The sequence below is a fragment of the Saccostrea cucullata genome, unplaced genomic scaffold (genome assembly GCF_032062105.1).
Source record: "Saccostrea cucullata isolate Sc308-1 unplaced genomic scaffold, CSIRO_AGI_Scuc_v1 ctg215, whole genome shotgun sequence".
Lineage (NCBI taxonomy): Eukaryota > Metazoa > Mollusca > Bivalvia > Ostreida > Ostreidae > Saccostrea > Saccostrea cuccullata.
Window position 1 is genome coordinate 166,383 of NW_026926398.1, and position 12,991 is coordinate 179,373.

The 12,991-nt window shown below is 34.3% G+C and overlaps 1 protein-coding gene across 1 annotated transcript; it reads left to right on the forward strand.

The window, feature by feature from the left end:
* Positions 1–880: 880 nt before the first annotated feature.
* On the forward strand, positions 881–6,756 carry LOC134271554 (uncharacterized). Its single transcript, XM_062753761.1, has 3 exons — positions 881–1,190; positions 5,974–6,156; positions 6,475–6,756. Exons 1-3 carry the CDS (start codon positions 881–883, stop codon positions 6,693–6,695), a joined length of 714 nt encoding a protein of 237 aa, XP_062609745.1. The 3' UTR covers positions 6,696–6,756.
* The last annotated feature ends 6,235 nt before the right edge of the window (positions 6,757–12,991 follow it).

A 12,991-nucleotide genomic window follows, 5' to 3' on the forward strand; every position in this document is an offset into this window, starting at 1 on the left:
GATGATTTTGTCTCCAAAATTATTCGATACTCAATGGCATGCTCAAGTACCATCATTGTTTTAATGGATATGCTACTGAGATTTCAGTTACAGGGATTTCAATGTCCTCGGATATAAAGTTAGCAATTCGTAAATTATATCTGTTAACGTCCATGTTACATATGTTACCTATCCCTAGGTCGTGAATGACTAACAGATTTCAATTCATTTGCTATACATTAGTCTCATAACCTTAATAAGCCAGAGATAGTACGTCTACCTAATCTGTATAATGGGTTTGGGGTTGTTTTGGGTAATATTTATTCCTCTTATACATCTGGCCCTACCTCCGGAATTTCCAAAGGTCCGTCCTTTACATGTATGCTCTGTACATATATATATATATATATATATATATATATATATATATATATATATATATATATATATATATATATATATTATATATATTTTTTGCCAGTCTCATTTAAAGTCAACATTTTGCCAATTCTTTGGTAGATACTAAAACCTCACTATCTAAAATATTTATTTGTGTTTTATGACATAAATGATCTAGTTATGTTAATTATTTAAATATCGTAGAAGCTTCAAATCTTTGTGGGAAGAATATAATTAGCTGAAGTTTTAAAACTATGTTTTTTGGAAATCTGTCAATCTTTAGAGTGTAAAACGTTAACAACCAATACCCATGAAACCAATTAAATGTTTAAAACATACATGTTACATTAGCTATTTTAATTATCCAGAGGAAAATTGATAAAATAATTGATTATTTCTCTTTTGAAAAATCAAGTCAATAAAGTAAGCTGAAATCAGACCTTGTACGCAAGCAACCACTCAAAGAGAGTTAGTAACACATTTCGAGTTCATGTTATAGAGGATGCGTTTTTTATTAAACACTATCGTCATTTTATTATATCAAATAAGATATATTTTCAGCAATCTGGACATCTATGATTATAAAGTAGTTCCTATTCTGACCGGAAAAATTACGACTGATCAAGCTATATTTTATGAGACAAATAGCTCCGCTGTACGATGCGTCCACAAATGCATTTCAACATTTGGCTGTGTTTCAGTGTTTCTTACTGCGGATTATGTCTGTCAAGGACACCCAATAGTTTATGAAATCGCTTCACCTTCTTTAATCTCCAAAACGGGAAGCAGATATTATATTTCAAAGATATCAAGTAAGTATAATTTTCAACATAAACACTTTTTTTCATATCAAAAGATTTTTACATTGTGGAGGCAATTCTAAACATAAAGCCTAATATGCATGTAATGTCTTTTCTTTCATATAATCAGATCCTTTATAATTTATCTTTTTAAACATTTTTTTAAAAAATCTAAGAGTACTTTTTTGTGTATGGTGAATATGTCCGACATGCTTTATGAAAATAATGTTCCATAAACCATGGAATGTTATATTCTCTTGAGATAGTAGCTAATATCTCTATAGATAAAGTTTTTTATGTTCCTGAGTTAGATATGAACATTTCAACCAAATATACTGGAGGCCTACAAAACGTAACTCTTAATAAATATTTTTAGCATTTTAGGCGGCTAAAAGAATATTGCGTCATTGAAAAATAATATAGAAATGACTTAACTAAGCAATGTCAGCTGCCCAATCCTTTAATGAATAAATATAATAAAATATTGTTAAAATTTAGTTTAAAAAAAAACAACCAATTTAAAAAAACAAATATTACACATTAAGATAAAATCAAATACAATTTCAGAATCAAAATCAAAACGAAAGGTCAAAGGCAAACCCAACAAAGTTTCATTTAACTGAAGCTGGGCATGCAGAACAAATGGATATGATCACAAAATAATCCTATTCGTTTATTATTGTAACGTGTATGATTGGGTTCTACAAGGGATATATGTACAATATATAGCTTTTTCTCTTACTCTGTCTGAGTTAATGATTAGATTAATGATTGTACGGCCGCTCTATCTGAGGGAAAATCACACTTTATTAAAATTTTTGTTATCTAGAGACGTGGACTGGGTATTCCTTTTGCACCGTGTTTCTACACTAGGTTCCTTTTGATAGGAGAGAACCGAGTATCTCAATCTTCTGCAGATTTACTGCACTCAGAACTTACCATCAATTCCCTAGATTACCTGCCACTGGTGCTATTTCTGTTCTTACCCTTTTCTTCTTCTAATGACTTTCTGTTTCAGTCTTCTTCTTTCAGCCGTAACTTTCCGAATGCCTTACTACTTTATTCTTTTCTCTCAGCTTCTGATTCATCTGTTGGCTTCATCAGCCAACTTCTGAATGCCTGATTTCCCTAAAGCATCGCTTTATATACCCTTGGACTACTCTATTCCAAGGGTAGTCAGGTCATTCCATTATCGTGGGTCTTCTATGCGTTTATTCAAACGCCCCTTAACCATTACATTACCCACGCCTCTGATATCATGCGTCCCGCATGTGATTTGATTCAAAACTAAAGGATTTTTTTTTACTATTTATATTATCTTTTTAGGCTGAAACTATCTGGAATTCAGGGAATACTATTGCTATAAATAAACGTTCGTTACAAAAATGGTTTTTTAACACATGCAACAGAATTGGGTACAGACACATTATAAAGATTGTTCAGCAAAAATCTGTCTCCTTGAATATCAGCTCACCTGGATCCTCCACCTTATCCTCAACTATACTCCCAAGGGACTTCCTTGGAGACTTTCCCATTTGTCCCGACTCTACGGTTTCTTCTGGATCTTTCCAATTATGTGTTCTGTTCAAGTGTCTTCTAAGATGTGAGCACACTGCTCACATTTAAACTTTCCTTTGGAACAATTAGACAAACCACGAGCCAAACTGTCAGTGGGACCGATATGAGGTTTGGTCACTTTAGCTTTGGTTTTTCCTTGACTTGACTCCAACTTTTGCCTCTTTGTGACCATGCTGAGATTTGACGCATGCAACTGACCTGAACATGTAACTTCCCTTCGTCTAAGCCTAGATATTGTTTCTCGTTTCACACAGAAACATCCAATATGTCCTTGTAAATGCAATTCATGTTCCACTCCGTAAATATGCATTTTCATTTCAGATACGTCTAATAAACATTTGTTAGACTTGAGGAAATCTAAACCCAGGATGCCATCAGCTTTGATATTTGCAATAACAGCATGACATTTAAATTCACTATCACCAAGTCGAAGTGAAAATTTCCCTCTTCCTTTAACCTTCAGGGGTGTTCCATCTGCACCTAGAATACTTTGATTTACAGGCTCTAGTGTAAAATCACCTTCACTTTCTATTTCATTGTATAGTGTATCGGCTAAAATTGTCAAGGTTGCCCCGGTATCAACCAACAGATTGCATGGCACATGATTGACCAAAGCATCGACGAACAAGCCAGCTGCTTTTTTTTTATTTTTCTTGCTTGACCGCAGTTGTACTAGATACTACTTGGTTGGTTTCCTTCCCGATTTGAGTCTCTGTGCCAGTCTTTGGTTCACCGTTTGACTCGGATTTCTGTATCCTCTCATTAGTTTGCTTAAGCTTTACGAAACAGTCTTTAATTCTATGACCACGCTTCCCGCAGTTGTAACATTTATATGGGAAAGCATTTGGTTTTAATGAATGATTAGAACGTGGTGCTTTTGGAGTCTCTTTTGTCATAGCCATGTCTGCCATTTTCCTTTCTATATTTCTTAATGATTCCTGCAGTTCATTACGTAGCTGCTTGATTTCATCCCTCGTACTTGATACCTTTTGAGATTCTCTGATATTTTCCTGATCTCCAGTAGCTACTCGTGCGAATCCGACATCATGCCGACGTTGGCGTTCGGCTCTATAGAAAGCCTCAATCTCAATCGCCAAGCGTATAGCATCATTTAGCGATTTAGGCCTCGATTGTTGAATGCGTAAGCGCATATCAAAATCTGTCAACGCATCAACAAACTGATCCTTGGCAATCATCTCAGTGACTTCCCTAGGTGCTGTCGGGTAAGCTAGATGCGCCAAGCGTCTAATACTCTCACCTAGCTCCGGTAATGTCTCGGACACCTTTTGTCGTTTATCTCTCAGCATTGCCCGATATAACTCTGTTTGATTGGCTGGTGCAAAGCGGTCTTCCAGTGCATTACATAAATCCATATATGTACAAGCCGTACCTCCCTTATTCCTTTTTGCACCGTGTTTCTACACTAGGTTCCTTTTGATAGGAAAGAACCGAGTATCTCAATCTTCTGCAGATTTACTGCACTCAGAACTTACCATCAATTCCCTAGATTACCTGCCACTGGTGCTATTTCTGTTCTTACCCTTTTCTTCTTCTAATGACTTTCTGTTTCAGTCTTCTTCTTTCAGCCGTAACTTTCCGAATGCCTTACTACTTTATTCTTTTCTCTCAGCTTCTGATTCATCTGTTGGCTTCATCAGCCAACTTCTGAATGCCTGATTTCCCTAAAGCATCGCTTTATATACCCTTGGACTACTCTATTCCAAGGGTAGTCAGGTCATTCCATTATCGTGGGTCTTCTATGCGTTTATTCAAACGCCCCTTAACCATTACATTATAATTGTAACAGTTGAATTGAGTGTCCCTGGTATATGTAGCTGTGTCAAACCTTGAGACTTTTCTTCACTGTACAAAATATCACTATTCATTGTACAAAATATACATGTATTCCCCTCTCCAACCGTTTACCCCTAGCATTATACTTTTATTTGGATACCGATAATTAATAATGTATACGTAATTACTTTAACATTTTAATCGTCAACTTCCCTTACTTATACAGTAATATACCTTTATCATCTGCATACAGGGTTTATATCAAGCAGTTTAATCGACAATTTCTGAAAGGGGGTAGGTTATTGATAAACAAGTTGTTGAAACAAAAATATCAACAGTCTCGTTTAAAGTCATCATTTCGTTAGTTCTAAGGTCAAAACAATGACATAGGCAGCAGCTACAATGAATAATCAAATCAAAAGCTGACTGAAGTTTTTCATATTAATTTTTATGTCATTATTTACACACTAAACTGTCGACGGATTTTTCCATTATTTCCGATCATGACAAGGAGCACACGGCGGTTGTGACCTGTCGGCAGGGGATGCTAACTCCTTTACGGAACTTGATCCCTTCTCTGATGTTTTAGAGGTCCAAGTATGATCTGCTTCAAAATTTGTGTTGTTTATGGACATTTGAGCTTAAATACTGTTTGTTATCTCTATATATTTCATGTAAACCATCTAGCATGTAACTTTGCTGATGGACAATCTGTCCCCAAGGACACGAGTCGCCCAGATTAAAAAGGCGTCACTCGTTTGAGTCTTTAAGGGACATAGACTCAAAGTCCACATTAGGTGCCTTGAGAAAATACAAGCAAAATTCAAACAAAGAAATCTGAGGAACCTATCTGAACAAATGCACAATAATAGTTAATTAGTTATATACTTTTTTCATGTTCTTCGATTTAAAATTTTCATCAGATCTAAATTTTCACCCGTTATTCAAATTATTCTATGTTTCCAACTATCTTTGATCTTTGACATACCCAACAACTCTAGACAGTGATCCCTTAAATATCAAACCTCGTGGAGATTAATGCTATAATAACAGTTCAAATTTTTAACTCTTTTGTGTTCAATTTCAATCAATTTTAAAATAACTGATGTTCTTTTGTTACAATAAGCAAATCAGTACTTATGTATTTGTCTTTGATTAATAGATGTATTTTTCTGGATTAAATAGATCTGTTCTGTATTTTATTATGAGGTATGTAGTAAATAAAACAAATCATATCACACTCAGTATCAGACTGACACGACAACATCAGCCAGAGATCCGAAGGCCCGAAGGTTGACATTGTTGTCCCGTGCTAAGTCAGGGTGTTATATGGAAAAGGTATGCGTTCTTCTCTGTTTAAAATGTATTGAATATAACATTGATATAAAGCTTTAAACATACTGTAAATTATTTTTTTTACTAGAGGCTGTTTCTTGTAACGATCTCGGTTATATATGGGAATCTTCGATATCCATTTGTTACAAACTTCACAGTATTGAACGTCTTCATTCTGACGCCTTTTCTCAATGCCTGTCAGACCATCCCAACAGCCGACTGTTACTCATCAGTTCAGACTCCATTTACAACTTTGCCGCCAATATCATAGGTATTTACTTTTTCTTGTGTTTTAACATTCAAGGTTGTAAAAAAGGCAATATGCTTTAAAAACTCGTCTAATGGAAAATAGTTTTATCGTAATGCACACCTGCTGTCCTTTTACTTTGGCATCAAATTCATTAAGCGTGAGAAAAAATGAGTTATAAAATGATATCCATGTCGTAAGGATCAATATATTGCTTTATTTGACGTGTTAAAATTTCAATGTCAAACCACATTATAGGAAATATCTGGGGAAAAAACAGGAGAATAAATCTCTTTTTTTTATAGACCGGTAGTATAATATAGTTCCCAATATACATTACAGACAGCCACAGCACAGGACCGATATACCTTCAGGGGACGCGCTCCAGTGGTTCTAATTTCGTGGACGATGACGGCCAGACAATCACCTATTTTCGCTGGCATCCAGGTGAGCCATCCAGCAGTGGGGACTATCTCCGTACAGACACAGACACCAAGCTACAGGAAACGTCCTCAGGCACTTCTCCTTACCAATTCATCTGTCGAATTTATGGAATCTTTTGAACAGACGTTGTAGATACACATCCAATTCTAGTGATGCAAATTAAAAAGACGTTATGCACTACTTTACTTAGTTTTTATTGTAAACATTTATTAAACAACAGCATTGAATTAATACTTCGGTAATTAAGGAATATTTAATACAGTTTATATTATTTGCAGAAAATTGGGAAACTGTAGGGAAAAAAATCAGAATAAAATAAGCACCTTATACAAGACTATTTTTAATATCATCATTGAAATGTAAACATTTTTTTTCGATCAATTTTAAACAAATATTGCTATTAAAAAGCAACTGATTTAATATCATGTTATTTGCTAGATTCCTGTTTTATTCTCAGCTAGAATAAATACATTAAATAAAAAGATAAATATATATCTTTGTTTTAATTTCCTTGTGATAAGAAAAGGTCAAAATCCATTTTCACTTTCTGATTACATGTATTTCTGTTGATTATACAAGTCAAAGTATCGTTGTCATTGTACACTTAATATTTAGGGTTGTGTGCAAAACTCAGTTATAAATCTATGTAAACTCGTAGTATAAAAATGTCCTATTCAAAAAGAATGTGAAGATAGTGAACAATTATCGATCTCAAAAAATCTGCAATGAAATACATGTATAGTTCTACAGAGCTTACAAAACCATGACTTTAAACGAAACTTCTGATATTCTAATGTTTCATCAATTTGTTTTCAATAATATACATGTACCTCGTTTTAGAAATTGCACATATGTAGAGTATGCTCTTGCGTATCGAATCAACTGAGAGATATACCGGTAAACCCCGTATGTAAGTGATGAAGGTATATTGCTGCATAAGTAAGGGAAGTTGACGATTGAAAAGTTAGTCAGCACGTTATCACAAAGCTTGTTTGTTAGATTACCATTAACATCTTTTTCAAATAAAAAATTTGAAACAGATGTGTCAGACTCTGTGGTATTTTTCATCTCAAGCTCAAAGGGATAAATCTTACCGACATAAGAATGGAAATAAGCATTGTTAATTGACAATACGTCGTCGATATTATACAATTATGGACTCTTTTGGTGTTGAATATGGTTTGTTATTCACCAGAATAATATTCATATTGACCGAGGCGAAGCCGAGGTCAATATGGATATTTTTCTGGTGAATAACAAACCATATTCAACACCAAAAGAGTCCATAATTGTTTTATTATATAGTCTGGATTTGGATAAATAAGCCATTGAAGGCTTTATGACGACATCGTTTTCCTTTGCGATCTTCCATTGTTGAAAATAAAAAAATCTCCAGATTACTCTTTAAATTGTAACCTCCGTGTTTTTCTTTCCGAGTTTTGCTATGTTTAAGACGTCCAAATGAAAATAATAATCCTGAAATAGGTTTGAATAATAGTTTTTCTGCTCAGATACGTAGCTCACTGCGGCCGTTGCAACCATTGTTTACAGCGTTGTTAGATGGTTTGATTGTGACGTCACAATGCCGTTGCACGCGCATTGACCCTCCGGTGAATACGGCCTATTCACCGGCAGCATTCTGTTTCCCTCACTTTTCATCTCGAAAAACGTCTGATTTTATACGGATTGTGACGTATATATTATGACGTAACAAAAGTAAAGTCAGCATCGGTATAATAAAAAACCTATTAACTGACTATTCGGACAATAGCAAGTTTATCGTCCCCCTCGACAGCAAACTATTTCCCTCGGCTGCGCCTCGGGAAATAGTTTGCTGTCTTGGGGGACGATAACCTTGCTATTGTCCGAATAGCCAGTAAATAGGTGTATATTATGAACTGTTTGCGTTTGTATAGATTATATAGGGACTATATATAGACTATATAATAAATCTAAATATCGAGTTGAAGGCCACAGCAAGTGTTTTCTTCTTTTATCAGGTTGGGAACACCCCCTTTAGCGAGATCATCTCGCTAAATCGCGATTATCCCTCTCTAGCGGAAGAAAAACATTACCACAAACGGATATTTTGTTGTTTTCATTATAAAATAATAAAAAATCTCGTGAGTATTGAAAATCCGGGAGAAATCTGCATTAAATTAAGCGTGAATTTACTACAAAAAAACTGACAATATTGGCTAGAAATTTAAGACAATCACCGCTGCGTGTTAGAATAAGAGGCTGAAATCCACGTGTAAATCGTGCCGTTTTTAGCGAAGGTTTTAAGATTTACAGTCATATATGTTTTTGAAGAATATAAGATATGTATAAATATCGAAATTATATTTGTTAGGGTCTTAGCTTTCCATTCTTGTACAAAAGTTTAAAATAATGTTCTTCAGAAACCCATGATATTTGCTTAAATATTTGATCTTTGGTTGACGCTTAGAAGTACGGAAGCGCAACAGGGTTGTACCGTTTATGGAAAAGTCATGATTAAAAAAAAACAAGACAGTATAAACTGAGATGTGTATAGAATATGGATAAACCATTAATTAATTTAATAGAATATTGAAAACAAATAAATAAAAAAGGTCTTTATTGAGTCTAACCGATATATTGACTTAGTACAAATGTTACATGGTAAACTTGTAAATTCAGGAAAGTATAATTCAACGGCGTCGGAAAATTGGAAAAAAAAGGGGGGGGCTAATTCAAAGAGAAAAAAATTCAACCTGAAAAAAAAACTTGATAAAAAAGAGATCGGAAAATTTGACCACTGTCCAATCATGGAAATCCTACTTCGTGCGGGTAGAAGGGGGCGGGGGAGGTTATGTTCGAACTTTTTTCAGTTACAACTTACCCTTCTTTTCATTAACACTGAAACGTGCCTGTTGAAAGTGAAAAACATGTTACCTTGAATTACTTTTCATAACTATTATAATACGAAATTAGTGAAAACAAAAATTCGAAATTGTTGAAATTACTGCTTTTAACTTGTTTTATAATTTAAAGAAGTATGCCCTAGGTATTCGTAATTTAATTACATAAATTCTTAATGTTTTTACCCGGTGGCAATGAACAGTTCTTCGTTTGAGCGTTGGAAACATATGTTGGGATCCTGCATAAGTTAACATGTGTAAATAATAGGGAATCAGATACTTTCCAAAACATTAGGCTACATAAAAGAACACTGACCAGGTGGCATTTTTATATTTTAAAAAAAGGGAGGCTTCTGAAAAATCTGCCTCCAAAAATTAAATATTTTTTTTAAAAAATGCCAAAAGTATTGATTATTTATTGTTAAATGCCGAGTCGGCAAAATATCAGCCGTATTTTGGCGGCGGATGAATACTGCTAAAGGTATGCTTTATTTTGAAAGAATATTTACGAACACTGCAAGGAATACTTCGAATTTTTCATTTTATTATACCTTGTAATTGTTTTATTGAGTTAATAAGAGACACTATTGTCACCTTTTAGATAAGCGATGACCTACCTTTCATGAAAAGCTTCCTATTAAAAGAGTCTTAATTGGTCACCGATAAGACTCTTTCAATTAAAATGGTTGTGGTTTGAAAATGGTTTTGTCGATAGAGTTTACCATGCTAGATAAGAATCTTGGTATATCATACATTTAAAGAAATCTAGTCGCACAACCTACCTACTGTATTTTTTCCTAGTACCCCCCCCCCCCCCCAACATATCTGTCCATCTATATGTACCATCTGGCATCAATCGGCAATCCTCGGCTGACTCCGCTACGCTCCATTCAAATCTCGGATGTGATTAGTGGAAGAATACGCAACAGATCCTTACATTTCTCCGCTGGAAACTGCCTTATCACGCATTTCATATTTCGCACTGCATAACGTTCTTCGGAAAGTTTCTTAATTTATGCAATTCTTCATCGTAAACAGGTTTTGATTACAACCTCATGTTAATTAGGCTTTGAAAGCAAGAAAAAAACTGTTGAGTGTGCCACAAAATAATTTCGATTTCAAATGTATGACATATGAAAGAAATTCAAATAAGATCACGTGACTGAATCAGCAAGATGGTAGATCGCCGTTGACGTCCGAGGTTATGCGCGAGGTACGAGTCATCCGAGGAACTCCGAGTGATCTGGCATCTTTCGCCGTCTAAAATATCACGTTTTCAATATAATTTTCACAGACATAATTTGAGACAGTGCAATAGTTTATGATGAAATCATTTTAGGGTTGATTAATTTACGTAGGACGAGAATTTAAAATTGACACTGAATTTTTTTTTTATTTCACGGGTTAATGTAGATCCTGGAAACTCTGTAGAGTGTAGCAAAGAACCAATGAGGGCGCTTCTTACAGTAAGAAGGTGGGTTAATATCAGTCAATCAGGCGATTTGAGAATCTATAGTCTAGGTCACCAAACATACTTCGTGTCAAGATTGGCATGCCCTAAGGAAAGTCCAAAGTGACGGACACCCCATCATTCACTATATCATGCTGTATATACTCCCACTTTTCAAGCAGGCATGTTAAAAAAATAAGTTAAACGTACAATTACAATAACCGTATCACCGAAGCAAGTTTAACTGACCTGATAATTATCACCTGTGGTCCTCCGTAGGAAGGCTACGCTATTGTTCATAAACTTATTCTTATTTCCATGATTTGCAGCAGTAGAGGCAATATTTTGAAGCAAATTTATTGAGATGAGACACTAAGTATGTATCAAATGGGTTGACATACTTCGGATTTTCCTTTTTCTGAAGTTGACACGATTACAGTTTGATTCGGAGTACAAATCTCGGTTTTCCGAGATGTACTTTCTCCCGCTAGAGAGGGATAATCACGATTTAGCGAGATGATCTCGCTGAAGGGGATGTGTGCCCAACCTGTTTATGTATACGATTTGGGACAATGTCTGCTTCATATGAATACAAGAAATGTGTCTGCTTATAATAGGGCGCAATTGGTACCCATGGGAACTCCAATAAATTGTTTGAAAACCTGGTCTGCTAAAACCACATAGATATTGTCAATCAGAAACTTAAACATCTTTTTGCAAATGACCAATTTCAAGGTAAGTAAATTTAGGAGTTTTTTCATTAAATTTAGCTCATAATTTCGTCATTTTAAGAAAAGGATGTCCTTCCGTCTTCCTTTGTAATAACTGTGATTTCAGGTCCCGAAAGTCAATTAACATATGTCAGATATCGTGCACACAAACTGTTTTCATGATTTTATTCAGAAATGAACTCTTTGATAGATTTGTTAAACTCGGCCGCTTTGATCAGCGTTCGGGTCTCATTATTGAGCTATATTCAATTCATTGTTAATAATAAAAATCCTTCCTGTATGTTTTTACATTCTGAAGAAATATGGATTTTTATAGAGAAAGGGTATGAAAGTTTCAAGATCTATTAATTCAATTAATTTTTTATTGATTCTGTATAGCAGAAATTTCTTTTACGAGGACGACAAAATTTACTTGAAATAGGGACCTACGCTGGCGAAGAATATATCTGAATCAGCCAAATTAATGTTAACATAGCCTTTAATTGGTAAAGAATCGGGTATAATTTTAATACAAATCTGGCTCTGTATTTTTCTAAAATTGGAAGTGGTGTAATAAATTTAAATTCATCTTTTCTTAATCATTTAATCTTCATACAGTAAAAATAAATACAAATCCTTTTTCAAAATTGACCTAAATGCCAACTTTGACGTCTAAACTTGTGCATTTTTTTCCCGTACATTCTTTAAAAGTTGCAGAAAACATCAATTTTCAGTAGAATTTTCTTTCAAAACATACACTCATGTATCGCCCACAAAGATTTTGAAATATCTTATTTTTCAAAGCATTTTATACAATATATCCAAAAATTGAAGTGGGAGACGACTGTTGATACTACTGTATGCATGTGTACTTTAAAAAGCCGGCTTTATATTTTAGCCTCTTTGGTGCGGACAATGATGCACTGATTCATAGATACCGCTAAAATGTCAAAAAATGATATACGTCGCAGAAGTGTTAAAAGCGATAATTCATGAATACACCAAAAACTCTTTACCCAGTGACTGCGCTAAATATTCAATACGTACACGTATAGTATTTTCTAAAAAGGAAAAATAATCAAAAAAGTTAGTCATTTTGAGGTTTTACTAGATAATGAATAATTATGTAAGGTATGTGTAATTATTTGTAATAAATTTGAAACATAGTATTTTTTGTATAAGTATAGTTGTGTGATTTTTGTATGAATATAGTTGTTTGAAATTGTCAAGTTCAAAATTCAAATTAGTTTACTCTACAAACTTATTAGTAATGTCGAGAGCTCTAATAAGTCTTCTGCTCGAAATATCCGGCAACAGTCTGACAGTCTCTCCGTCCGTCAAGAAGCAGTTTTAATTACTCAGTAAACAAAAAA